This window comes from Corapipo altera, unplaced genomic scaffold (genome assembly GCF_003945725.1).
Source record: "Corapipo altera isolate COAL_440 unplaced genomic scaffold, ASM394572v1 214, whole genome shotgun sequence".
Taxonomy (NCBI): Eukaryota; Metazoa; Chordata; class Aves; order Passeriformes; family Pipridae; genus Corapipo; species Corapipo altera.
Window position 1 is genome coordinate 262,864 of NW_020885031.1, and position 27,723 is coordinate 290,586.

General features: G+C 45.9%; 2 protein-coding genes across 4 annotated transcripts in view; one reads left to right on the forward strand and one right to left on the reverse strand.

Annotated features, from left to right (window-relative positions):
• Nucleotides 1-395: 395 nt before the first annotated feature.
• Nucleotides 396-14,989, forward strand: PPEF2 (protein phosphatase with EF-hand domain 2). Its single transcript, XM_027668164.1, has 17 exons — nucleotides 396-702; nucleotides 3,412-3,596; nucleotides 6,770-6,897; nucleotides 7,367-7,424; nucleotides 7,753-7,928; nucleotides 8,785-8,899; nucleotides 9,526-9,572; nucleotides 10,002-10,168; nucleotides 10,252-10,288; nucleotides 10,373-10,522; nucleotides 10,846-11,181; nucleotides 11,965-12,150; nucleotides 12,801-12,943; nucleotides 13,451-13,557; nucleotides 13,710-13,873; nucleotides 14,183-14,270; nucleotides 14,729-14,989. Exons 2-17 carry the CDS (start codon nucleotides 3,536-3,538, stop codon nucleotides 14,908-14,910), a joined length of 2,145 nt encoding a protein of 714 aa, XP_027523965.1. The 5' UTR covers nucleotides 396-702; nucleotides 3,412-3,535; the 3' UTR covers nucleotides 14,911-14,989.
• A 1,362-nt stretch (nucleotides 14,990-16,351) lies between these two features.
• NUP54 (nucleoporin 54) overlaps nucleotides 16,352-27,723 on the reverse strand; it is an 11,865-nt gene continuing 493 nt past the window's right edge. The window contains exons 2-13 of one of the 3 annotated variants that reach the window (XM_027668176.1): nucleotides 26,509-26,670; nucleotides 24,367-24,450; nucleotides 24,132-24,266; nucleotides 23,225-23,454; nucleotides 20,975-21,162; nucleotides 20,364-20,560; nucleotides 19,623-19,677; nucleotides 18,969-19,062; nucleotides 18,386-18,493; nucleotides 17,907-18,026; nucleotides 17,480-17,590; nucleotides 16,352-17,162 (exon numbers count right to left, since the gene is read on the reverse strand). In XM_027668176.1, coding sequence (XP_027523977.1) covers nucleotides 17,034-17,162; nucleotides 17,480-17,590; nucleotides 17,907-18,026; nucleotides 18,386-18,493; nucleotides 18,969-19,062; nucleotides 19,623-19,677; nucleotides 20,364-20,560; nucleotides 20,975-21,162; nucleotides 23,225-23,454; nucleotides 24,132-24,266; nucleotides 24,367-24,450; nucleotides 26,509-26,670 — 1,613 coding nt within the window. In that variant the 3' untranslated portion in view covers nucleotides 16,352-17,033. Of the gene's footprint in view, nucleotides 17,163-17,479; nucleotides 17,591-17,906; nucleotides 18,027-18,385; nucleotides 18,494-18,968; nucleotides 19,063-19,622; nucleotides 19,678-20,363; nucleotides 20,561-20,974; nucleotides 21,163-23,224; nucleotides 23,455-24,131; nucleotides 24,267-24,366; nucleotides 24,451-26,508; nucleotides 26,671-27,389; nucleotides 27,530-27,723 lie in introns of those variants that run through there. The other 2 variants (XM_027668178.1, XM_027668177.1) reach the window with 2 other exon arrangements.

Here is a 27,723-nt window from a genome sequence, read left to right on the forward strand (position 1 = left end):
GACATGGCCTGTCCTGCTGTGTGCCCAAGGCAGCACCTCACTTGATTACACTCTGAGGAGGAGTTTCTGCATCTTTAATCAAACCAGTCACTTCAAAGATCATTCATATCTTTGAGTACAGAATAGAACAAAAATCTGCCAAGCGGAGAGCTTCTATTGTGTTTATCTCAACAAATCCCTAACTTAGGAATTGGCAAGGTAAGTTGCATTTTTCGTTTTATTTTTGTGACAGGGTTTTATGTTCAGCACCCACAGTTTGGGGTGAAATACCCTTTTTATATGCTGAGCTGTATAAAACTGCATTTGGGGGTTTTGTATCTGAAACTGACTTTTTTGGCAGTGCAGTAACTGTGGGTGTGTGTATAAAAATAAAACAAGCTTCACCATCTCCTTTCCAGCTATAAGATGTGCTGAGTCCAATGTAGACTTGGGCCATACATAGTTATTTACTCTTGGGGGCAAGGCAGGATTATCACTTTCCCTAGTGGTACCTGGGTTTTGCTTTCTTGGGAGAAGTATTTGGTTATTTTATCAATTAACCTGTAGCTCTTAAACTGTTGCTGGTTTTCTTTCAGCAAAACTTTCCCTCCAATGTCTTTCAGGTTTTTCCCTGTTAAACTCTCAGTAAGTCTGTCTTCCTGTTGTCTTCCATGTTCTGCTCATCTGTTCCCTCAGCTGCTGCACTGTCTATAAAATGGGCAGGTTAGTGGAGCTCCTGTTGTGTATGATCCATGCAATGTCACTTTTCCTGGAGTAGGATTCCTGTTAGCTGTGGTGTTCCTGGCCTGTGGGTCAAGGCACCCAGTTCTGCACAGATCTGCAATGTGCACAGGCTCAGAGTATGTAGGATTTAGTTAATGCTGTCACTTGCTTTTGTTTTGAAGAAGTTAAAATAATATTTCTGCTAAGGCAGGAAGCTGACCTAGGTTTTTGTTGTTCCTGTTTTGGGGTGCTTGATCCAAATGGATTTGTGTGAGTTTTCCTGAGTTTTGTGGTATTAGATACTGTTATTAAGCAAGTCAGCAGCTTGTGTTTGAAGACTTCCAAGAAGTGGTATCCAATGGCTTGTGAAGTTTCTGGAGTCTGGCTGTTATGTGTTTCTCTTGCCTGTGGAACATTACCTCTGGTGAACAGGGAACATCTTCCCTACATGTCTGTGGCTACTTCCCTACTGAAACTCTGAATGGTGGCCAAGAGCATGGAGAGGAAGGAGCAGTCAGGAGCTGCTCATTCCCTCGATGCCTCATGTTGTCTCTCCTGGCTGTTTAGGACAGCCTGTATTTGAGCTGGTGCTGCAAGTCTTCCAGGTTCTGCCTTTCTTTAGGAAGGGAAGGGTGCACCTCAGTGTTGGGTGGATGAGGAAGAATCAGAGGTGCTGAGCAGTTGGACTGGTGGATTTTTTTTTTTCTCACTCCTCCCACCCCTGTAACAGGTGTGATTCCACTGGATTCTGGTTTACTGCTGTGCACTCTTTGAGCTGTGGCCCTCACAAAAATCTGAGGGTAATGAACTTGAAAGAGTTCACAGCTCCAGGAGCTGCTTGGGAGGGATCTGTTGATAAGCCTGTTTGTATGATAAACAGGTAGGTGCTGTTGCCTATGCTGGTACTCCACAGGTGCTCCTAGAGCACACTAATACTAAGCCATTTCCTGGGATGGATGGCCAAAATTTGTTTCAGGTAGGGCTGCCTGAATAATAGTCTTTGTTTTGCAGGTTAGGAAGGAAATGAGGAAAAACTTTATTCTGTGTTGCCAAAGGTAATCTTAATTCCCAAGTCCCATTTCAACAAAACAGGCAGTAGCCCTGAACGCATCCTTAAAGCAAAATACCAAACCTTGTACTTAAGTGCTTGCTTCAAATCTGTTCTCCATTTTTCAAAAGTCATGTGGAAGTGTCCTAGTTCCTGAAAAAGGACTTTTTTGCTCATGTTTGCATTTTTAAGGGTATCTTTAAAGGTACTCATCTCGTTGAAGAGCTGAAGCCACCTCCTCCCCTTGAAGCTGGCACAGGAGGTTACAAATAAGAGCCCCTTAAGTGTAAGGGATCCTGATTTTGTGTGCAATTGTCCCTTGGAGTAGTTAACCTGAAAAGTTGTCAGAGCATCTGCATTATTTAAGCATAAAGGCTGTAAACCACCAGATGAAGTTGGATATAATTCAATGGTGATTTCAGGCCACTTCTGACACTGATATGAAATGATGTTAGAATAAAATGAGCGCATTGCTTTGTGCCTCCCTGTTGCATCACCCAGTTACTGTGAAGATGCCATGGTACAATTGGGCATCCTGGGCAAGGGAGAGAATTGCAGCACTTGCTCTGCCTTGGAACCTTGCCCATTCTGCAGTGTGGCTGAGCAGGGCTCACCTCCCTCACGGCACATGCTCACCTTACGCAACACCGGACGTGCTCCTGCCATCAGTATTTTTGGATCGGAGCTGTTCTGGGAGGAGAGACGTGGGATGGGTGGAAGGAGATTGAAGGAGGCACAAGGATTGCAGGAGGTGAGGAAAGGAGAAGGACTTTGCTGGGGAGAAGCACCTCTGTAGTTGCTCTGTCCTGACTCCTCAAAACCCTCTGAGCTGTGGTCTCCTGCAAGCACCAGGCTTAACATTTTTACAGGTGTTTATTTCCTTTCCTCCATTTCTCAGCTTTCTCCCCCCACAAATTCTGGGTTAGATTAAAAATCTCATCATTTTGCAATACAGCCTGGGGCTGCTTTGGCAGTAGTGTGTGACTGGATTTTTTACCAGGGGAAAGGTGTCTGTGAATGGCATTTTGGTTGTCCTCAAAGTGAGATACTTCAGAATTTGACCTGATCTGGATATAGGATCTGTTTGCTCTGACCAGAGCTTCCTTCCAGTTACCAAAGTCTGGCTGTCCTGCCCTTTTATGCTGGCAAGTGATGGCATAATGTGCTCCTACACTGTAGTATATGCATGAGGTGAAGGCAAGCAGTGTTATACAAAGCTGATTATTTTCTTATGATAGGTAATTGTTGTTTTAGACTTATCTACCCTCTAGCTGTGGTACTGCACAGATAATAAGATTAAATACCACGTGTGTTCATCCCTCATAATGAGTTATCCTTCACAGGTGACTACATGCATGAATATTTGTCTGCACATACTGACTGGTAATCAATCAACTTCATGGCTTTTATAGTTCCTGATCAGTACTGAAAAACTTCTTATACATCTGCCATACAATGACAGTATCTAGATATGCAAGTAGGAAAGGTGCTGAACTGCTTCCTATTTATATAGCTGACTTGAAATTGGAAAGAGTGAGACAGAAATCCTCATTTTGGATCATCCGAAAGACACCCAAGTAGCTGGTAAAAACCTGATAGTGGTACTTGAGCATGAGAGGCCATTGATCATTGATCTTAAGTGTTAATATATTTAATTGTAGGTTCTCAGGACTGTGGGACATGTTGCAGCTGTTTTGATTCTGACTGAATGGTGTTTGCTGCATCTCTCTGGTGGTTTTGGTGACACTGGGCCAGTCTGCAACACTGGAGCACTGGCTGGAGAACATGGGATCTGGTAGTTCTGTAAATGTCGATTACAAGTACTCCCTGCAGAAGTCTGAAAAGGGTGAGTGATTCTTTGAGAAGTCATCTTTTCCTGTTTGCTCCATGTGCTTTAAGGAGGGTGCGGTGGATGTGTTTGTGCTGGGTTACCTGGTTTTCCTGATAGCATTGAGGTGAGGTTCTGGATTTCAGGATCCTGTGACAAGGATTCTCAGCAGAAGACCAACAGGCTTGAGAAAACAGCAGCTATTTAGGCCAGGATTAGATTGAAATGAACCCAAACCTGACCAGATATGAAGCAGCAGTTAGAATTGACACCTAATGGCCTAATGACTTGCTAAGTGTGTGTTGCTGGCAGTGAGACAGATGTGCCAACCTGCTCGTTCTCCTGGGCTGTTTTCCAAGGCTGTTAGTGGTGCAGGACTGGTACAGCATTAACAAAGCCAAAATAAACCTGGCTCTAAAGAAGGTGAGATAGTGTGGCTACAAAAGGCTGAAAAGCAAAGTGTGCCTTTTTTTCTAATTATATCAGCACAATGCTCTTAATCTCTGCTAATGATCTTAACCTCTTTATGGCTCTCAAAGCTGTAACGATCAATTTGTATGAAACCCTCTGTGTGACAGCACCAATTTTGTGTGCATGTGCCTAGATCTACTGTGGAACAAAGGGACTTTGAAGGGGATTTTAGCATAGGGAAACATTAAAAATAAACTTTGACTTCTTTATTGTTTGTGTCAGGCACTGGCAGAACATCAGGATGGGGCCAACTGTTTGCAAGTGCTTTGAAAAGAAAAGGGGGATTGTGTTTAGAAACTAAGAAAGTAGGGATACACTGACTTTGTAATTTTTGTTGAAAAACTCTACCTTTTAAGTTACTTGTCTATCACCCATAGCACCAGAGAACCATGGACTTTCCTAAGTTCAGGGTTATTTTCAGATAACATAGTGTAACATAAACCCAGTTATTTATTTGAAACCCTGCATTACATCTGATACCTCAGCAACAGTTTCCCATGGCAGTAAAACCTCTGAATTTCTTACCTTTGGTTCTCAATCCTTCAGATCTGGTGATCTGCAGATGAGGAGCTGCTTAGAACTTTACACCCACATGCCATGTGCCAGGTGTCATCCTGTTTTACCTGTACCAGGTCCAGGGGCTGTTCCTTATGGAAAGTGTAGCCAGCAGAGCTGTTAAACTGGCCCTGCCCTTGAGTGAAGAAGGGGATGGGGAGTCCCTCCTGTAAGCTGATGTGTGAGCTATGCTGCTTACACAAGTGTTCATATTGTGGCTTGAGTGCTGCCTGGCATGCTTTCAGGAGCTTATCATGATATGTGGCTTGGACTCTCTTAAAATGTGGATGAATCTTTCTCCCCCTTTTTGATTAGTTTTATCTAAACTGCTACAAACCCTGCCAGGTGAAACTCACCCAGGTAAGCTGGTAAATTAGAATAACTGCCCTTGCAGGTATTGCAGAGTCAGTCTGTGTAAAAGCAGAATAAAAAACCAGTGCCTTGCCCATCTGAAGCTTAAATGCTGTGCATGGTAGTATATGTTCACTTGATAATGTGTCCTCCCTAAGTTCCATTTTTACTGTTTCAAAGGATCTGGTTTTGATTGGCATGTGTGGAGTCACCACTAGGAATTTCTTTCCAAGCCCAGCAGACCAGTAAGCATTTGCTCAACATGAGGGAAGGCTCAGGCACAGAATACAGAAGTTATACGTGAATAACTAGCCAAGTCTTACCTTCTTGCCCATGACTTCACTGTGATTCAGTTCCCTGCTGCACAGCAGCTGTAACACTTTTCTTCTTGTGCTCTGCAATTCCCAGTGCTGAAACAGAACCATATTTAAAAGGATTATTATTTTCAATATGTAAGCCATCAGGATATCTTCTCTAGGGAAAGGTCACTGTTTCCTGCTGGAGTACATGAGGGGTGGTTTATGTAATTAATACAAGCTAATTGAATTAATGTGATCTCTTTGTCTCTTGCAAGCCTGGAGCAGCCTTTTGAATAGGGGTGGGGGATTTCCTTAATCAAGTTGTTTTGTTTTTTTCTCCCTGCACTCTGCATTGCTCTCTCTGCTTTGGTGAATGTGACAGGGCCCTCTCACAAACCATAATGCCAAGGGAATAAACCACCTGCAGCAGGGCTAGCTGCCTAACTCAGTTGTTTCCACTAGATTTCAGGGCCAGCCTGTGGATAGAGTAACCATCCCTCCCACCTTGATTTCAAGATGATGGAGAAGCATTGTTAGAAAATGTTTTAAGCACAGGGCTCAAGGGTAGGGATCCAGAAAGGAACAGGAAGGGACACAGTGTCATCAGAAGAGAAATGCAAATAGCAGAGCTGGTGCAAGTGGGGTCAAGGCCAGCTAGGGAGGATGGAAGAGTTTCTAGAGGTAGATAAAGTTCTGTGGCAGAACTTGAAAAAGGAAATGGGAAACTGCACCAGTGTACTTGCACACACCTTAACTGAAATAATCTTTAATGAAACACTGGAATTGGGAAAATGCAGAGGAATGATTATGTTGAAAAGATCAGGGCAAACAGCTGTCATTCTGAAAGAAGTGCCTGGTGCTGATGATGGATTGAACCACAAACAGGCAGCTGGAAATTCCTGCCATCTCATTCCCTAAGTGGCCAAAGCTGTGTTTCCATTTTCTCACTGTGGGTGGTAATTTAGTCTTTATTGTGAGGTAATGGTATGTTAACATTTATGCTGCAATAGGTTCCCTCAAGTTCTTCCAGAACTGCAAAAGCTGAGGTATTTATTTGGCATAAAGGGAGGTAGACAAACTCTATGTTTTTAAGGCTCTGGAAGGGAACTTGGTGTCTTATTTTCTCTCATCTCTTTGTGTGGCCCAGGTAAATTTCTGGTTTCTTCAAACCTTGGGACCCAGAGACTGTAAGATGGACATTAAGATGATCAAGGGAGATGGAAAGGGAGGAACTGTCTATTAATACTGAAGAATGTGTTTGGATCTTTAAGCTGTTAATGGTGGTGCTGAGAAGCCAGCAGTGGTGGCTAGGAGTGCTTCAGAGGTCTGGTCAGACAGGATCAGGTTAACCTCTTGCAATGTGTTGAAAAATGGATGATTTATTACCCTTAATATTTGGCTGTCAGAATACAGTTAGCGAGGACTTTTCCTGAAAAAGGAGGTTGCTCTACAATTTTCAGGGCTGGTGAAGGAGCAGTGGCAGGGTACCTCAGCTGGGTTCTGTTTGTCCCCCAGCTTTCAAGGCAGCTGTTTTGATCCAGCAGTGGTATCGGCGCTACGTTGCTCGGCTGGAGATGCGCCGCCGCTGCACCTGGAGAATCTTCCAATCCATCGAGTATGCCTGTGAGCAGGACCAGATCAAGGTATGGTGCCAAGGAAGGAGGGAAACACATAGCAAGGTGTTTCCTGTGCCACAGGCTTGCTCGGTTCTGTCTGCTGGCTGGTAACCCCATAAGTGCTTTGGTGGCCTAAAGACTGGGTTTCGTGCCCCCTTTTAGCCTGTTTGATTCCCTGCCTGCTTGTGTCTGATGAAACCTGAAGTTATGAGCCTTGAAAGAATCTTTGATTAGGATTCTCTTAGATGGCTGCCTTGCTGTCAGGCAGGGAGAAGGGAGGGCTTGTAGCTGTACTTGTGCCTGTTTGGCTGCAGGTAAAGCTACTGTTTACCTTCATCACAAGGTATGCCAAACTTGCATTGGTACAGTGTGATTTGCTTTACATACCAGGCAACATTAGAAGGGCAGACACAATACTTCCAGAAAGATGACTGTGCTAAGTTGCCACTCTGCAGAATTTAATTCCAGGATGAATGATGGGCTCTCTCTCTTGCAGCTTCACAACTTCTTCAGTTACCTCATGGAGCAGTTCACGCCAAGCAGCAGCAAAGAGAGTAAGTTTCCCTGTGATGTATCTGGAGCTGGATGCAGCACTGCAGGTGGGGTCTCATGATCCCTGCTAAGCAGGGCTCTGCAGAGGCCATTTCTGAAGCAAGAATCCATCTTGCCTGACACATACACATGGAAATTTGTCCCTATAGTCTTTCCCCCCACTGCAAATTGTGTAGTGGTTTCAAATCAGGACTCAGGCTCTGTGGGGGCTGAATTGCAGCTGAACCAAACAGCTTTTCTCTGAAAATTACTAGAACGGTACCTTGAACTAATCAACTTTTTCTTGTCTCTCTCTTTTGAAAAAATTAAACCCCCTGATCTGCCATCCAGGGGATTTTATCAGTCGCATGTTCATAAGTGGAGAAAGCTACAAAGAGGCAGAGCTGGAAAAATACTGTGACTATGAATCCATAGAGGTGCCAGACTCCTACACTGGACCCCATCTCTCTTTCCCACTCCTTCCTGACCATGCAACTGCCTTGCTGGAAGCTTTCAAACAGAAACAAGTAAGGATCCCAACAGGAATTACGCTTCCCCCTTCTCGGTGGGGGTGTAGGATAGATAACTTGTTTTAGCCTTCCCAACAAGCTAAACTGACTGGAGTGTAATGAGCTGGCAGGCTGTTAAACAGAGAGGGATGGAAATGATACGGGATTTTCCCCTGCCATGGGAGTGGTTTTCTTTCTGAAAGCAATTCTGGCAAAACTGAAAACTTTATGTGGGGGCGTGCACCAGTATCAACCTGAACTTTATTTCTTAAGGAAGAAATCCATAACAGCTCATGTTGAACCTTTTTCTTACTTTTTGTTGAAGTTTTTGCACTTGTAAAAAAGCGTAGCCTGGCCCAGATGTAAACAGCCAATTAAAATGTTTTGTGCCTCTCAACTTTGACTTGCATTTAAAATGTAAATCGTGAGGTCTTTGAGGAAGTCCAGTACCACTTCAGCAGCACTAACAAAACAAGCCCTCGTACAACTGCAGTGTTCTGCTGCCATCCTCAGTCAAGGTGCTGAACTGCAAAATAGGCCAAAATATCCCTTCTCCAAAAAAAAAAAACCAAAACAATTCCCAAAGCAAATGTCTTGCATCCTGACTATATTAAATGCTTACACCCTGGCTTTGAGCAAATATATTTCTGCAGGACACATGGAAACTCATGGCTTGGTTTAATGTGGAAAAGCTAAGAAGGATCTAGAGGAGCAGCCTCTTACCTGTGATACTGGGCTGGAATTTCTGTGGAATTTGTCCCAGGGCGAGTTTCTCCCATCTGGGCTGTCCTGGTGGGGCCTTTGCAGACAGAGCCGTGGTGCTGCTCAGAGGCCACTGATTTCCTGCTTTAATCCCTTGGCTTTCTCCCAGTAGCAGCTCCACGCTCGCTATGTCTTAAACCTTCTGCATGAGACCAGGAAGCACCTCAAGCAGCTGCCAAACATCAGCCACGTCTCCACCTGCTACAGCGAGGAGGTCACTGTGTGTGGTACGTCAGAGGCTGTGGGATGCTCACGTGGGAAAGGCATGGAATGGTAGGGAGAGCACAATGCCCTCCTCTGTATTTAATGTGGAATATGAAACACAAATGCTGTCTGTAAGCAAGGTGTGTGATGCACTGAGAGGCAACTGTCTGTCTGAAATACCTGGGTTGTCTTTGTTCTCTCACCCCGAACTTGGAGAAGTTTTACTAAATCACAGAAACTGCCCCAGTCGAGGACTGGCCTCAAAACTTCTGCATGCAGTCAGCTTCTGGAAAACAAAGCTTTCTCTCTCCAGTATCATGTTAAATGAGAATTTAGTTAAGATGGTTATTCTGTATGCAAAGCTTTCTCCCACATAATGACAATCTTGTGCTACGTTGTCACTGCAAGAGATAAACAAAATTTCTAAGTCACTCTTCAGCAGCTGGTGTATATTTTTAGCTGTCCTTTTGAGGCTTCAGCTCAAGCCTTGCATCATGTCCAGGCACATTGCCTTAGTGTAAGGAAACTTTGACTTTACACTTCCCAACATGTTTCAATGGTTGTTAACTTATAAAGGATATACTTCATAGGAAGTTAGTGTCTTTTTAAGTTCAAGGTACACACACTGACTTGTCTTTGTGCCTCTTAGGAGACTTGCACGGCCAGCTGGATGACTTGTTCCTCATATTTTATAAGGTAGGCACCGAATCTGGAGAGTGAGGCTGGCCAGGCATTGCGAGAAGTATCGCATGGGTCATGCTGAGAAGTGTTTGCAAAATGGGGCCCTTCATGTCCAGTTCTCCAGGTCAGTTTAGTTGGTTTTAAAAGGCTTCATAAAGCAGCAGCTAGCTTATTCCCCTTGGTGACTTTGAAATCTGATATCCATGTCCATTTTGGAAGTGCCAGTGGGCATTTTTTGAGTGCTGATACCAATGGCAACCCTTGCTGACTTCCAACTTCCCCTGCTTTTGGCACTGGGGCCCTACAGAATAAAGCTAAGTCAGGATGTGTATTGTATAAGGTAACTTGGGACAGGAGTGACAGACTGTGCAGCTGGGGGGGGAGGAATATGGAGACCATGGGGAGGCCTCTCTTGTAACATCCACCTGTTCCTTGCTTTTACAGAATGGCCTTCCTTCCCCTTCCAAGTCCTACGTGTTCAACGGAGACTTTGTAGACAGAGGCAAACAGTCCCTTGAGGTCCTCATCATCCTCTTTACCTTCCTGTTGATCTATCCAAAGGAGGTTCACCTCAACCGCGGGAACCACGAGGACCACATGGTCAACTTACGGTACGGGTTCTGTGTGGGGCTCAGCGCCATGTCGAGGGTTTTGTGTGAAATCCCACTCAACTGTTTTTCTCCTGTTCCTTTAGCTATGGCTTCACCAAGGAAGTGATGCAGAAATACAAGGTAGGCATATGTGTGTGTCTCCTTTACGTGTGAGACTTTGAAGAGTGGATGCTTCATCTTTTCCTTTCTGACCTGCCCTCCTAGGTGCATGGGAAGAAAATCTTAAGGATGTTCCAAAATGTCTTCTGCTGGCTGCCCCTGGCCACCCTGATTGATCAGAAAGTCCTTATTCTACACGGGGGCATCTCTGACACCACTGACCTGGACATGCTTGAGAAAATTCAAAGGGACAAAGTAGGTCTTATTTCCTACTTCCCTTCCTTTGTTCTGCAGCGTAGTTCCCATTGCAGATTAAATCCATGTGCTCTCCCTTTTGTGCCGTGTCTGAGCACCATGGAGTCCATGAAGAGATCTGATGGGTACGGGGCCCAGCTGTAAACCTGGAATGGCACATCCAAGAGGTGCTAATATCTCCCACAGTTAATCAGCAGTTGATGGCAGCAAAGGGAATTGGGGCTTGGAGGTTGGGTCACTTGGTCAGCCAATGGAAGATGATACAGCTGGAGCTTTGGGTTTCCAAGCGGTGTGATCAGCTCCATTTCTCTCATTTCTTTCAGTTTATTTCTGTATTAAGAATGAAGAAAAGGAAGGAGTCAAATAGAAAAGTGGAAATGCGGGACATAAACGGGGAGAGCAAATCAGAGGCTGATGCAGCAGGGAACGAGGCAGCTCCCAGGCTATCTCTGCAGCCCCAGCCAGCCCAGGCTCCCAGCACGGCCAACAGGCTGGAGTTCTCCAGGTGGATCCGGCAGACGGTGCAGGAGCAAATCGACACGTGCCGCCGGCTGGTGGACATCAGCGAGTCAGAGCCGGAGGAGCTCACCTACTCCAGCACGGTCTCCCTGAAGTATGGGGATGAGCTGTGCCAGCCTCATCAGGAGGAGTGGCAGCAGGTGAGGAGTCTGTGGGGCCCTGAGCTTGGTGGGCCGTAGGTGCCTCCTGCAGCAGTTGATCCTTCAGTGCTAAATAGCTAGTAAGGGCTGTACTGTGAGCATGTGATGGTCTTTGCTGCCTGGGGATATTTTGTTAGGTACCTGTGCTACTTCCTTGGGGACTTGGTTTCCTTGGCTTTCTTGTCTGTAATTCTCCTCTCTGTGTTCTGTAACCATGGGTACTTATTCCACGTTACATAAGACATTCCAGTGCTGCACATCTTTTCAGTGTAAAGCTGTATATTGAGGTCAGGGTTAAAGAGATTAAACTTTAATCCAGACAGTGGTTACTGAGTCAGCACTTGCATTTCTGGAGGCTGCAAAATGTCCTGGGTAGAGAACAAAGGAGTTTAATACTAAGCCTGCTTGTGCCCTCAGAATCTGGTGGGTGTTCTTGCCCTGGGACTTGTGCTTTGGGATGGAGAAGGACAAGCAAGGCTCTTGGATATCTTAGAGGCAGCAAAGGCAAAGCTTGTATCAGATCTGATTTTTGGACACCTCTCTTTCCCCAGGCACTTTGGGTGTGCCTGTAGCTTCAGGCCAGCAATGCTGTCATCTCTAAGGTGGCCCAGGTCTGTGACAGCTCAGCTGGAATGCAGGAAACATGTCTGCTCCCCTGCACTATGGTAACTGCAGCAGTGCAGGGAAGGATTCAGAGACTGAGCTATATTTGCCTAGTAAACCCTGACAGGTGATATCTGCTGTGGATACACTTTATTCAGTGAGCTCTTCCAATCCTTTCAGATCTTAGACATTCTCTGGAGTGACCCCATGCCTCAGGAGGGCTGCAGAGCAAACAAAGTGCGAGGTGGCGGCTGCTACTTTGGGCCTGATGTGACAGAGAAGATCCTTGAGAAGTACAACCTGCAGTTCCTCATCCGCTCCCATGAGTGCAAGCAAGAGGGCTACGAGTTCTGTCACAGCCGGAAGGTCGGTGTGAGGGGGATGGCTCGTGTCTCCATCCTTCCAGGGTAGGGTTGCTGTAGGAGTGGCTTTTCTCAGCTCTGAGTTTCTTCCAGTGGGGCTTAAAGTACATGCAACACCACTGAACAGCCTTATTTGGGAGTTTTTGAAGTGTTTCCAACTGTTATGGCTGTCTGGAGCCACCTGCTCTGCTGGGGACGTGGCTGTGCAGGTAGAGGATGTCCTTGTGTGGGGCAGCAGGGAAACTGTGAACCCACTTGTACCGTGGCCCCTAATTAGTGCAGCTGTTGCTGAAGATGGCTTACAAAAGGTGTTACTGAGCTGCTGCAGCCTAGCTCTGCTCTCAGAGGACTCGGTGTTGTCACTTCAATGACTTCATCAGGGACACTCTCTGACTCCAGGCAGTGGTTGCTGGGAGACCACCCTGAAATCACAAGCCCAACATGTGACCAGGTCCATGAGATCTGTGCTGCCCTTGTGGAGTTTGCATGTGTAAGGCTTCCAGGCCAGCTGCAACCTCACTCTCCCTTTTCCACATAAAACATGGTGTGTTCACAGTCTGGATTCTGGATGGGATCACATGTGTTGTTTACATGTACATATATATTACAGGATGCATGTACTGACTGTAAGTGCCTCTCTTTTTTTGGGATTAGGTGCTGACTATATTTTCAGCCTCAAACTACTATGAGATTGGCAGCAACAGAGGAGCCTATGTGAAGCTGGGACCAGACCTCGTCCCCCACTTTGTTCAGTACCAAGCAAACAAGTCGGCCCATATGCTCACTATGACCCAAAGGCAAGGTGTTCTGGTTGCTCTAGATTACAAATCAGAATTCCAAAAGGGAGAACTTGGTGGGTTTTGAGAAACTTTGATTCTGGAGGTGAACTTCCACAGCTTGATTTTTCTAAATAATCGCTCTCGAGGAGGATTCAAACCTTGTGCAGAAGTTAGAGGGAGGCTCCTCAAGGGTTGAGGAGGGAGTGTTACAAGATCCCAAGGGGATTTTTTTTTTTAGACTGCTGATTTTTTCAGTTTTTCTTTTCAAAGTCAGTTTTTAACTTTTGACCTTTGAGGTTCCCTTCTGCTTTATTACTTCACATATTGATGTGGGAATTTGCTGCATCAGCTGTGGGGAACTGTGCCCTGGGCATGCAGTGCCTTGCCATGAGCAGAAATGCAGCTGTAGCTGTGCAGAGCAGTTGTGTGAGGGTTTAGAAAACCCACAGACAAGCCAGAGGACTGGGAAGGTGCAGCTTCTCTTGCAAGTCCTTCATGTGCTTCTCTCTGTTCTGCATCCTCCAGAATCAGCAGAGTAGAGGAGTCTGCCTTCCGAGCCCTGCGGGAGAAGCTCTTTGCTCACACCTCCGCCCTCATCAGCGCATTCAAGGCCTACGATGAGGACAACACAGGTACAGCTGAGCTGAGGGATGTATAAGCTAATTCCCTGGTAGGGCGAAGTTGAAGTGACAAAGTTGAGTGAGTGGCTGGTCGGGAGACCCCCTCACTTCATGTGCTTTCAGCTGCCAGTGTCCCAGAAGTCTCCACGTCTCTTTCCCTCCAGGAAGGATCACACTGAGCAACTGGGCGACGGCAGTGGAGTCAGTCCTGCGCCTGGGCCTGCCCTGGCGAATGCTGAGACCGCAGCTGGTGCGCAGCACGGAGGATGGCATGCTGGAGTACAAATCCTGGCTGGATGACCTGGCCATGGAGCAGCGGAGCCAAGAGGTAAGGACTACCAAGAGGTAGCTCTGGATGCAGGCTTTCAGGTGGGAAAACTGTGTTTCACTCTGAGTTGTGGTTTCCTAATTACACCCAGCAAATCCAGCTCTGCAATGGTCACAGCCTGGAAAAGTGCTGTCGGAAGGGACAGGCTGCTGATGGTCCATGCAGTTGCATGGAGGGTCTAGCTATCACACACTACTGGCACATTCTTGAGAGCAAGAAATGTTTGTATTTATGGGGAGGTGTGCAGTAACCACTCAGGACAGAGGACTGTCAGAAGGGTAGAGTGAGTCTGATCATGTTTTCTTTCAGCACATCCAGTCAAGCCTGCTGGAAGTCATTTACCGGAACAGATCCAACTTGGAGACAATATTCAGGATCATAGACAAGGACCATTCAGGTAAGCAGGTGTGCAGGGGGTGTTGGTGACTGCTTGTGTTCCCTTCTACTTTGAGGCTCCCTTTAGTGCATACAAAGGTGTTTTTATTTAACTGTTTAAGGCTTGGATCCTTCTGCTCCCTCCCAAGCTTCTGAAATGTCATTGCATGTTTCCACAAACAGGATGTGTTTTCAAGTGTGTGCAATCCAGCTAGAGAATTAACAATTCTTTTTTCTGGAGGAGTTCAGCAGAAAAATTGTGATAAGAGCAGTGACAGTAATGCAGTGTAATTGGGATCTGGAGTGTTACCTGCTTTCAGGTAGTAATCTCCATCAAATTACTTCGGGAAAGAGAAAATAGTCTTTGCCTTTTGTTCTCCCAATTTGTATTATGTCTCCTTGCTGCCTTAAGTTGTGTTTTTAGTCAGTGTTCTCCACACTAGGAGATGGAGTTGCAGCATGTGAAACGCTTCTCCACAGGTCTTATCTCGTTTGAAGAATTCCAGCAGACCTGGAAGCTGTTCAGCTCCCACATGAACATTGAGCTCACGGATGATGGCATCAGTGACTTGGTTCGCAGCATCGATTTCAATAAGGACGGGAACATTGACTTCAACGAGTTCCTGGAGGCCTTTCGCCTTGTCAGGCAGTGCCAGGCGTGAGAGCCCGCACGGGGCTGCCACGGCCAATGCCTTCATGTCTGAGCAGCCGGGACTGTGTCCCACCCAACTGCACAGTGCCTGTGGATGCTGAATGGGGAAAGGGAAGGCAGGTACCCCAAGCAGAGACCAGCAGCTGTGACCCATTAGGGAGAAGCAACAGGCAAAATACATGCCCTGCAATTCTGACCATTTGTACAAGAAGCTATATTTTAAGTAGAAGTGTGACTGTGCAAAGGGAAGATGCAACTTAGTTACAGTTCTATCTTAGTTACAGCTCTATCCAAAAGTAGTAAAATGGAAGTAGAGGTATTACTTGGTTTTAACAAGGTAGCACCTGTTTGATCAGGGGTTTCCTTTTAATAAACAGTTTTTTCTAGACTGCTGTTTCTTGGCTGTTCTTGTTTTCCCTAGCTTCTAAGCTCTGTGAGCAGCAGTGCTGTTCCAGTGATGACACTTACTTCTGCTGGTGGTTCCTTTGCTGTGGTAAGCTTGTTCCATAAGTTTGAAGCAACAAAATAAGTGCAGTGGAGCAATACTTTGAAAAAAACCAAACAAACACCTCCAAAGTGCAACACTGTCTCTAGCAGGGGGTCTTGTTTAAGAAAGTGATTGAGGTAATTGACTTTTTCAAAGCTCCTGTTAAGGAGCCTGTCCTTCACATTCATGATATTTCCAGAGCGTGGTACAACTGTAGCTTAAGTGGAGCGAAGTGTGGGGGAGTTTGAAAAGCTTACAAAGCAAAAAAAAGTATTTATCTCAAACATGCAGCACAGTCAGACTAGCAGGGGAACCATGGCAGAAGAATTCACTTAAGCCACCTCAGCCCCTGAAAAAGAGAATTTTAGAGTCATTTGAGCTCTTTAAAGAGCCCATGATAGAGCCTGTATTGCACAGTGGAGATACTTTATTTATTGGAACTGTGCTTTCAAAAGCAAACGAGTCCTTTTCCCACTTTTTTCAATTGTAATGAAACTAGGCTTCCACAAACACTCTCTCATGACTACACATGCTGCAGCATGCTTAGGCTGTATTTTTGGTTTTTCCATCTATCAAATTTTATGAATGGGATTTATTTTGTTTTGGTGGCTAATGGACAAAATTATTCTGCTTCCTCTGTCTCTGCTGTACAAACTCTTACTGCAGGTAACACAAGTTCTTTTGTTTCAGTTATTATCAGTGAATTCTTTAATGGGGGGGGGTTAAAAACCACTCTCCACTGCATGGAGTAGGTACCTGCCCTGCAGCACTTGCTGCCAGGTAGGATGTAAGGGAGAGGGCTCTGTATCATGGTTTGGGGACTGAGGCTGCCAGCAGCTCTGTGCCAGCAGGTGCCATCTCTGTGCCCATTACTTGCAGTGCCTGGAGCAGAGTGAAGTGCACTTACCTGGAGCTGTGAGCAGTGTCACTGATGTAACCGAGAGCCAACACCACACACCAGTTATTACAAAGTCAGACTGAATTTATTACTCTTGGGCAATTAAAAAAAGGCAGAAGACAACGTCCGGACATCCTGTTACTTAGAGGGGCACCAAAGCTCTGTATAAATCACATATGTAAAGTGATAAAAACATGACCTGCAGATCTGTGCAGTCCAAAGGAAGAACAGAAACTGGAAACAAGTTCCTGCAGCTTGCCCCAGTAAACTACTGGTATTGCAGGGACCAACATAGTTACAGCAACTAACATCCCCATAATGATTTAACTGTTTACACAATGTTACTTGATTGTTTTAACAGAAACACGGAAGGGGGCTAAGCTTTCCACAAACCAAGTCACAAGTGAAGCAATCCCCTCAGCACTGTATTTCTAGGACAATGCTGTTGTAAAAAAAGGAGAGAAAAAAAAAGAAAAAATGTACAATAGTACATATAGTTTTATAGTAAACCAGTATCTGAACAGATTCGGTTTTCCTTCTTTTGTTAAAGCATATACAGCTTTACAAAATATAAACCTTCCAAAGGTCAATTTTAAAAGCTTAGAAGAGGCTTTGCTAATTCTAAAGGTAACAGCCAAAATACCGTTGCTCCTACAAGATATGTTTTATTTTACCTCAAAAGTTTTAGCCTTGGAAGGTGAACCATGAACTTGACTAACGTGTTCTGTGTAAGCCCAGCAGCATCCAGTCAACTGAAGACTCCTCCTCTGATGGGAATGCTCTCGTTCAGCCCGTGTTCTATTAGCTTGATGTCCTCCAAGTCATCCTTGATGATGCTGATTAGGTGACTGAGCCCTTCTTGCTGCTGCTTCAGGTGCTGCAGGTAGTTAAAGAAACCAGTGTGAGCACAGTCCAACTTTGCAGACTGTAAGTAATATTTCCCACAGGTGTCGTGACTGGTGCCCCTGGCACACGGAGAAGCCTGGCATAATTTCTTGGAAGAAGGAATAACAGCATTTTCTGCACTAAAAGCCTAACTCCATAGAGTGGTTGTGTGTAACATTGATCCCCTGGCACTGAGAACAGCAAAAAGGACTTCATCAAACAATTCCAAGAACGTGGCATTCTAGGTATAGTCAAGTGTGTATCTGGCTTAAATGAAGTTTAAAGAGGATTCCACCCAGTCATACTTACTTGCTTGATTTCCCTTAGGAGATCTGCATCTATGTAATAGCGCTCTTCAGCTCGCACTGCTCCAAAGTGGTTCTGCATCCTGATCTGGGACATGAGCTCATTCAGTCTGCCCTGCAGGAGAAACAGGCTTCAATCAAACATCTGCCAGAGCTCCACCATGTACTGTTCCTTGAGTCACCAGGGCTGGAACCATTGCTGCTCATTCCATTTTTAAATGTTTTGGAAGATGTACAAAGGTCATGTGACTCAAATACTTCCAAGAACTCCAAAATACTTAAGTACTTATTGGTCATGCAGCAATGTCCACAATGCTACTCTTGGTAACGCTGCTGGACTGCTGACAGCTTTGTACAACAAAGAGACATGCATGGTTTGGAAAACTAACTTTTAGTAAGAAAAGAGTAGCAGAGTTCTATTAACTACCTACCTTGAACTGTGTTGGTGCATTAAGTTCACACTGAATTGTATCCAACTGTACACGGAGCTGCTCCTCATCTGCCTGGATGGCATAACCACTTTTCCTTTGGATCTCCTGCTTTATTAACACCTACAAAAGAAGCCTTATAGGTTCAGTAGAGAAGACTTGGCCCATCTCTTTCCCCACCACTCCATTCATGTCTTTTTGCCCTTCTTCCAGCATGGGTCTCATTGGACTTTTTTGTCACTTTGCTGCTCTGAGACACCCAGAAGCCACAGGACTGCCCTGAGAAGGGAGAGGGAAGGTTCCTGAGTACTGTGGACCTGAAGCTTTCCCCAACAGCTCTGCCTGGTACTTAAATGAACACCATTTAGCTGAAGTCAGAACTTCCTTTTCAGCACTGGTCCTGCACAAGCTGGCACAGGTCCTCCTGCCCTCTCTGGCACTGGACTGTGTGTCAAAGGAGCTATTTACACTACCCCTGTTACCTGTAATGTTCTGTGAGAAAGTGCCATCAGCTTCCTTTTGTACTGTGCAATTTTTGCCATAGTTGTCGTTTGGTTTTTCTGCAGCTCGCTGATGTCTTCTGATATTATCTGCAGAGGACATGGAGGCAGTTGGAAGTCAGAGGAGTTTGTGATAACAGAACACGTCACTCCTGATTTGAAATGGGGAGTTTAACAGCAGTACACAGCCCAGCAACTTCGTGTCCTTGCCATAGATGCTTTTAGGAAGCCTTCTGCTACCTCAACTATTCTGCTTTGTATTTGTTTTCATCTGCAACTGGGATTTTCAGAAGGCATTGGAAAACTGGTTGCCTAAATTTAGAGTCCATACCAGTATACCTTCACTGAGCTAGTCTGATTTACTCTAACAACACAGCGAGCTTGAACCTGAAACAAAAGCGAAACCATGCTGCTCCCTTTTGGGCAAAAGATATATTTAAGAAATACATTAAGAACACGGTTCTGGTTTCAGTTTTCAACACACAGGAGGCCCAGGGGGAGGTTTATTTTAATAGCACATCCTTCAGCAGTAGCAAGCAGTCGTGATAAAGATGAGCAACCTTACATCTAATCGAGTTTGATGCTGCTTGGTCATCTGATCTTGGACCTTCAATCTTCTCAACAGTTCCTTGAAACCCACCATTGGCACAGGAATAAGCCTACAAGAACACAAATGTTTCTTGCAACACTTTTTTTTACTGGTCATGTGGTATAGATTAATAATTATGTATAGAGTCTAACATGAAGTCACAGAGAATCATGGCCTTTTGTAAGCTAATAAATAAAAATATCTTCTTTTGCTCAGACCTAGTGTCCTCACTATTCCCAACAACCTGGTCCTTTGTTGTAAAGAAATCAGCCCAAATTATCTGTAGCTACTGAGGGTACAAAGGTGCATCACCTCCAACTGCAAGAAGAGGGGGGAAAAAACCACAATGGTTGCAAAACATAAGTCACAATAACTAGTGCATGCAATGGAGGACACCACAGCTCCGAGTCATGTGAGTAAGGCTCTTTATCCTGACAGCTCCTAAGCACCTAAATGGGTAAAAGGATTAACAGAGGCACTTCTAGTAATCTTCAGTGTTTGCAAGGAGATCAACAATTGGCCAAGTTCTTCTCTAATATGCTGCTTGCAAGTTACCTGGAGGGTACTATGCGCTTATTATCTTTCTCCCCTTTCCAAGTTTTGTTGCAGTACTCAGACTATTGGACTTACTTGTCAGGATCGGGATTATCAACTTTGGCTTGTTCCCATATAATAGGATCAACACCTGGAAACAACAAACAAAGGAATTTTTTAGTATGGATAAATCTGAATAGCTTTCTCATCTTACAGCTCTTAAGCAGGAAAAATTGCTGTGGCATACACAAACCCTGTGAACTATGCTGAACTGTTACACAAATGAAGGTTAATTAAATGAGGATAGTTCTTAAAAGTCCTGTTTCTGAGCTGTGGCAGTAAGTTCAGTCCCAAAGGCTGTCACATACTCCTGCTTGTTTGAGGGTAGGGGAAAGGAACAACCCATAGGTGATCCCATCATATAATTAATACATTAAAGGGAGAAATTCCTACTGTTTCCACTGTATTCCACACTCGGGTCATCTGTCTTTTTCAAGTTGTGTAAAAAAACCCCAAATATTAAAAAATCAGTAAATAAGTGATCAAAACCCAAAACCAGTTGGCAAAGTAATCCCAGCAGGAACTAGCTCTGATTTTTCTGCAGGAGTAGGCCCAGTTCTTTTTGCAATCCTGATTTCATAGCTTTTCATATCCTAAACACAGACATATATTAAAGCTATAGAGGTAAAGATAAGTTATCTTATGAAATGGCAGGAAGAACACTTAACTACTCTAACACAAAGCTGTATGTGCACTGTGTGCAGCTCTTGTAGCTTTCGAAGGTGTTTTCCAGCGGGCTGACACCTGCATTTATCCCAAAAAGCCGAGCCCACGTACCAGCAGGAGGGTTCTGCAGGAGCTGCTTGACCTGTGCTGGGGACAGCTCTGTCCTGGCCATGGAGAGGCTGACCCCCAGCTGCTGCAGGGACGACTTGATGTTGGCTTGTTCGAAGTGGGCGTAGAGGGTGGTGGCGGGAACTCTCCTCGAGGTGCCGTTGGGCGAGCGCTCCACAACGTAAATGATCACCTCTGTCCTGAGCAAGGCAAAGTGCAGAATGGCAGGAAAGGGGCAGCAGCTTGCAGGAACTAACACAACAAAACCAGCCCGAAATCCCAACTGACCACTTCTCCTGGCTGGCTCTTAACTCCCTTTAGCTCACTGAGGTGTGAAGTACCAGTAACTGCAGGGTTTAACACAGCAAGGCAGAGAGAGGGAAGCTGTGCATACAATTACATTATATGGTGACACCAGTACTACATTGGGAATAACCTAAAACCTCTGGAAAGGTTTAATGCCTTAATAAAAAGCAATATGAAGGAGTGAGAGATACAAATCGAACTCAGGATGAACAGATCCAAAATCAAGGAGAAGGGGAGGCACTCAAGCACGAACCCTCTCCAACATGCAGTACTGGATAAAAAGGCAGAACTATGGGAAGTTCACATACTGGTCATCTGGCATCGTTTTAACCCCTTCAACATTGACAGTGAGGGTCTGGTTTCCCCCCAGAATTTTGTGCAGTGACTCCACGAGCTGCTGCTGCTGGCTTCGAATATCTGCTTCTTTTCTGTTAAACACCAAAACCACGAGGCCATCTTCATCTTTGTTGTTGGGCATTAGACTGTAACCCACAGCCTGCAAAGGAACAAATGAAAAATGAGGATGTATTACTCAGCAAAAGCATATCCAATGTGGCATGAAGGGGACAGGATAAACCCCTCTGATTAGAGCAATTGGTGCAAAATTTAACTTACGACATACTCAGAGCTGCAGAAACATAAAATCAATCCTTCTCTAAATCATTCTCTCACACAAATATCAGCGGAGCAGCTTTTGAAACAGTTTGGATTTTTACAAAAAGTTCCTAAGTAGAGATTTCCTATCTTACAGAAAAACCTATGGACTGGGAGTTCTGCAGAGCTGACAGCAAATCAGGAACATTTTAAAATTTACCCTTTTCCCAAACTGCAAAAGGGACCAGAGGACCAGACCTCATTATGTGCAGAAGCAGAGTGGCAGCTTTCATCTCCTCTTGCCTAAGAGCTGTCACACCAACATACCACAGGTGACAGGGTGGACAGTGGGGGCTTTTTGAGGCCCTGACACTGCATGTGGGTGGGTGACCTGCACCTTTCCCTTCCTGCAAGTTCAGCTGAAGAGAGAAACGAGTTGGGGATGTGCCCCAGAGCCTGGTTTTGTCAGCAGTGAGTAATCCCCTGCCACAGTGAGCCTCACAGAATCAGCCATCCTGCCACAGAGCACAACAGTGACAGTCAGGGAAGAATTTGGTTTTAAGCACATCACTCCTCTGCTATTTCTGTTTTAAATAAATAAATCCTTCATGGTTTTTTATGCAACAGAGTATTTTCAAACTATGGCATTTTGTTTACTTAACTGTGGTCCTTCAAAGAGCAGCCTGTAACACTTACTTTAGAAGCACACTTTCCTTGGCTAAGAGCTGCATGCTTTCCATTTGCCCTAGATCTGGAAGTGTGTACAAGTGGATTCCTTGAACACCAGTGAAACCCTCCAGGTGATGCCTCATTCTTATCAGGTGCCTGATGCTTTCAGAGGCAATAACCAAGCTAGCTTATGATGCTTTGTTCCTGTGCCACCAACTTCTCCCTATTTTATTTAGGCATCTTCCATTGCTGGCATAGATGGGATTCTTCAGTGTTTCACTTAAGGTATATGAATTCATAACAATATTAGAAACACTCAAGTCATAGGTACAAGAGTGAACCTAGTATGTGGCATTGTCTAAAACAAAAACCACTCTTTTTTAGGTAAATAAAACTCTAAAATAACTGAGTTTCCATGACACAGCTTACACCTGGCAATTTTTCAAAGCCTCTAAAGCGATTTCAGACAACAACTCACAATAAAGTAAGCTTCCAGGTGCATTGCCAACAAAATATCCAAGGTAACACTGAATGAGGCGATGCAACACAAGCCAAACATTTGTTAGGCAGGCACTTGGTTGCTGCAAAAATTTCATACAAGTCTCATGAGGTGCATAATCAAAACTAGACTTAATTAAGTATTAACCTACATTCAGGTCTCAAAGTAAGAATCAGCTTGGGGAAGGAGGGTATCACCACACCTGCCCCAAATCCCTGCCAGGCCTGAGGCTTAGCAAGGCAGTTCAGCGGGGGCGGGATTGGCGGAGGATGAAGAGCCACGTATTGTCTGTCCACAGGAGAACTGCTGACCATTTCAGACAGGGACTGGAGCACGTGAGCTCATACAGTGTGAGCATGGGACGGAAAAAGGCACAAATCTGAAGGCTGGTGGACTCTGAACCTGGCACAGGCCAGGTTCATAGAGGGTTATTTTAACACAGCTATTTTACACGGTTTCTGTCCTACTGTCACTTCCACAAATACACATTAAAGTTCATTTCCAGAGACTTGCTCCCGTGACACACACACACTAACCTGAATGCTATCAGAAAATGTTACTTTTATGATCCACATCTGGGCTCATGATCTAGTCCCTCCACACCACCCAGATTTCCAGCATCTTCGAACCTTTTAATGAGCATGCACCAGAACTGTGTGGATTACCTGGAAAAACACTGTTTCAGAACACTCTTACCGGTAACAAAATCTGATTTAACACCCATGAGATGCTCAGACTCAGCAAACAGAATAAGGGTGTCACAGCCCCCTTTGTGGGCAGCTGTACAACTCCTCACCTTAAATCTGCAGAAGGGGTTTTCCTGTGTGAACTCCACAGGAGCGATGTTGTTGTTGAAGTACCCTTTGCCCGTTCCCCAGAAGGCCTGCAGCTGATTCCACTTGGCCAGGATGGCATCCCTCTCATCCCCCAGGAGTGTCGGAGCCGACAGGGCACTGGCTGTATTGATGAGCTGGTTGGACTGGGCGGGTGTCTGGGCAGGCTGGCTGAACAACCCGCTTCCTAACGCTGCCGTGGATGGAAAATCCAAATTAATTCCTTGACTAACCATGCCAGACTCACTATCACCTATCATTGGCACCACTTCACAGTCTGAGAAGCAGAATAAAAGCACAGAATAAATAAATAATTTTTTTTTACTCCTAATCTTCAACTACAACAGTAGCTCTTGAGTGCTGAGTTAGAAGGAAATTATTTTTTCTTTATTCTTTAACAAGAGGTCTGTACTGATCCACAGCATCATCTGGCACCTTCAACATCTAAACCTGAAGGGCAGGTTGGTTGTTACAAACTCAGCAGGCTCAGAGCCTGCAGCAGCTCATTATCCAACTCACATTTAAACATGTGAGTTTTAAATGTTGTTTTCCTCCCCTTTCTAGTAATGCTGTGACAGCAACATCAATTTTGTAACTACATTTTCTACCACCACTAAACCAAAGGGGTACGTATTGTCAGAAGCTCAGGAACTCTCTTGAGCTCTAGTAAAAGCTAGTTAAGAAAAAGGCAAGTGCTGCAAACGTAGGCACTTCAAATGCCAAATTTCTGAGGGAGTCTCCCTCAGTCAGGAGGTAAGTGTGTAACAGCCTCCTTTTACAGTACACTTCTGTCCCACTACCTGAGTAACTGTGACAGTCTTACGCTCTCGCTGCAAAGAGAGGGGTAAGTGCAGAGAAGGCCATACTCACTGGTCTGCTGCTGCTGGGTTCCAAAGCCTCCAAAGCCTAGCCCAGTTCCCAACCCACTACCCAAGCCAGTTCCAGTTCCTGTGCCAAAACTAGTGCCAAATCCAAAGCCTTTGTTCTGGGTGGCACCGAAGAGTCCTGGGGGGAAAAGGAGAGGATTTTTGAGAGGAGGATTAGTGGCTGTGCAATCCAAAGCACTCGTGGGTTGTTCTAAAGCCAGCAGGTCAGACTCCCTTACCGCCGGTGCCCGTGTTGGTGGGAGCAGAGAAGCTGAACGCTGGTGCTGCAGTGGTGGTGGTGGTGCCAAACCCTCCGAACGCTCCTGCCAAACAAAGAGCGGGAGTCAGGCAGCGGCTCAGGGAGCGGAGCGGACACAGCACCACGAGCGACCGCACTGCGGGGTGTGATGAGAACAGGTCTGACACATGGATGGGACACGTCACACGTCTGGGGGATCGAGCTTGTTGTCTGAGGAAATGGGGGAGAAAACAGGGACCAGAAAGCCAAAACTTGTGTGATGTGTCAAGAGAGTAAACCAAAAGGCAGCTGCCAACTGACATCCTGTTCCTTTACCAGTGGGATGTGCTTTCCCTTGTGACAGACACAACTAATGGCAGTATTGCTTACATTCATTCTCAGGAATACCTCTGCTCAATGTCACTACTGAGTGTTTAATAAACAACCTGATGTTTTCTAAACTTTTCAAACACTGCTAACCCTTTGAAATAAATCACAGCCTGAGGCTAGCGTGCCCACAGTGCTTACAGGGAAAATTCACAGCTAAAATTCTAGAAGGTCCTTTCTTCTTTAAGCCTAGATTCCCTATCATCTTCCCCGTTAAACCTCATTCAGAGATTCAACCACTAGTATAGGAAGATGGATGCAAAAGCAATCAGCCTCCCACAGATTTTCAGGAGAAGCAGTCAAGGGGCAGCAGCAGAAGGCCTAAGGGAGAGCCTGAGCTCCAGTGGTGCCAGTGCAGCACCGGCCCAAGGTGCAGCCTGTGGAGTGCTGACAGCCCAGGAAACCAAGCTCTCTCTGTGTCTGCCTGGTTTCACATATGTTCAAATGAAAAAAGACACCGTGCTACAAAGGATTTGTCAAAAAGATGCTGCCGCTGCTAACTCACATGCCTATGCCAAAATAAAAAAAAAGGTTCTTTAGATCTACTACACTCACAGCCCTCCTGTACACAGTGAAGCTAAAAAGCTTAAACCAAGGCTGATGTGCAATCACATTTTATTTCCATTCAGCAGTCATATTAATTGTAAGAAGTTGTTCCCTCTAACACCTATATTTCTGTCCTAGAAGTGAGTGAAACACCCTGTCAGGAGCACCAGCAGATGACACAGTCTCTAGGTGGTTTTGTACTTTTTAGTCATCAGTTCTTTGAAAGGGATTTGAGAGTGCAAATCGGGAAATCAAATTTAAGTACCCAAGTTCTCCTTTGGAGCAGCTCAAATTCAGCCAAAGAAATAACAGCCCAAGAGTGTCCCCAGTGAATAAACCCAAATAAAACCAGGTCCCTGGAGTGCACACAGCAGGTGACACAGGGAGAGAGATGGCACTGTGGAATGGATGGAATTCCTATACGAGCAGCGGCAACGGGATCCCCGGGACAATTCCACACGAGCAAAGGCATTAGAAATCCATCCAGCCCAGCGTTTTCACACGAAATGGGAAAGATTTCAGGTGAAATTACATCACGGATGGCTCTATATGGGGCCACGAAGGGTATTCTTAACCACCACCCAGCACACCCATGACGCCCAGGGCCCTTCCCGGAGCACCGAGCTTCCCCCCCGGGGAGCCGGGGAGGTTTTGGGATGCTCGGCAGCATTTGGGGAACAGGTCAGGGCTGGGCTGCGCTTTTGTGCCGGTCGTATACAATTTGTTTCTCCACAGAAACTGCTGGGGTGTGGTGCATTCATGACAGCCAATGCAAGGCCAATGAGAACACAGGGGGGAAGATGAAAACATGACTGCAGCAGTCCAAGAATCTCATGTCAGGAAACGTGGCACAGGGAGCAGCTCTGGGGTTGCTCGGAATCACCTGGATCTGAACGGAGACCTGACGGCGCCGTTTGGCTCTGATTGAGGCCCAATTTCAGAGTGGTGGGTGACCCCAATTCATTCCCATTTCAGAGACTGAGTATTTGGTACAGGGTTGTTTTTCCTTTAAATGCTATTCCTTCGGAATTTAACAGGCAAAACCCCTACAAGCCCATGGCTCTCAGACCCACTCCACTTCCAGAGCTTTTCTCCCCAGTCTTCACTGGATATGAAGATTAGTACTGTCCCAGATTCCCAGTTAGGGATGTCATTCTTGGACCCCTGCTAGGAACATTTACCACAGAACAAGAATTTCCGCATTATCTACCTGCACTTGCCAGACTGTTACCAAAATTGAACGGTGGAGTTGAGGTGGTGGAAACACCGAAATTCCCAATATTAAAATTCACCGCGGGATTAGCAGTTAATCCGAAACCCCCAAAATTAAACCCACTGGCAGTGGAGTTTGCAGTTTCAAGCCCACCAAATCCTGACGAGTGGGAAGCAGAAAAAGAGCAAGGCAACATTAGTTCTTCTGAGTAAAAGGCAGGAGAGAAAACCTGAAACATTTTTACATCCCCGTGGACCAGACAGGCACAGTTAAAAAACAAGAGTAAGGCATTATTTATTGGACACAAGGAGGGCAGTTAAAAGCTCCACACATCACTGCTGGAAGTATGAAAACACACCTCCAGCAGCTGAGGCACTACACATGCCTCAGTTATTCCAGGGTGGACTTACCCGAGTTACATCCCAAAATCTGCCCAGCCCAGCCTTGCTGGTGAATTACCTTCTGCATCCCATCTCAGTGTGCCCAGGGTGCAGCTTGGAACAGGCTCGTGCTGCACAGACAGTGGGAAGACCTGGGGTGCGACCCCAGAATCCCCTCTGATATTGGGCTGTGTGTGTAATAAACCTCGTCACGGTGTGCAAACAGCACAAGGTTATTCTTCACTTTCAGATGGGGTCAGAAAGAGCGTGTGGAACACTCGGAGTGGGAAATCACACAGTAAAGTTCAGGTTAGCTGCACTGAACGTGGGACCTGCCCAAAGTACTTGCTCAGACGGTCTATTAGGAGCCAGCAATGATTTATTTTACCGAGTGAGCATAAGGAAGGCTCAGGCTTACAGTTCACCGCGACTGACAGCGACAAAATAAGAGGGGGAAAAAGGTTTTTCTTCCTTTACAAGTTAAAAGCCGTGTTTTACCTTGCCCGAAAGCGAACCTCCCAGGGCACCTCATCCAAGCGGGACCGTCATTGCAAACAAAGTGCTGCCCGGAGTGAGCCGCACGGCCCCGTCACGGGCGCCCCGGCAGCGACTCGCGGGTCCCGTCGTGGCCGAAGGGGGGGGGGTACGAGACACTGAGGGGCGGCCGTGAGGGGACCGCGCAGCCCATTGGCCGGGGGGCGCGCGCCGGCCGCCACCGCGGTTCCCACTGGGGGGGGGGGGGGGGGGGCCGGGGGCGGGGGGGCGGGGGGGGGGGGGGGGGGCCGGGGCACGCGCGGGCTCTGAGGCGGCCGTGGTTCCCATTGGCGGGGGG

Excerpts from the sequence above, each read along its gene's own strand:
- PPEF2 (XM_027668164.1), top strand. The coding sequence starts at position 3,536 with ATGGGATCTGGTAGTTCTGTAAATGTCGATTACAAGTACTCCCTGCAG. Across the intron at positions 10,289-10,372 it reads AAGTGATGCAGAAATACAAG|GTGCATGGGAAGAAAATCTT; the intron begins GTAGGCATATGT and ends CTGCCCTCCTAG. Across the intron at positions 10,523-10,845 it reads AGAAAATTCAAAGGGACAAA|TTTATTTCTGTATTAAGAAT; the intron begins GTAGGTCTTATT and ends CATTTCTTTCAG.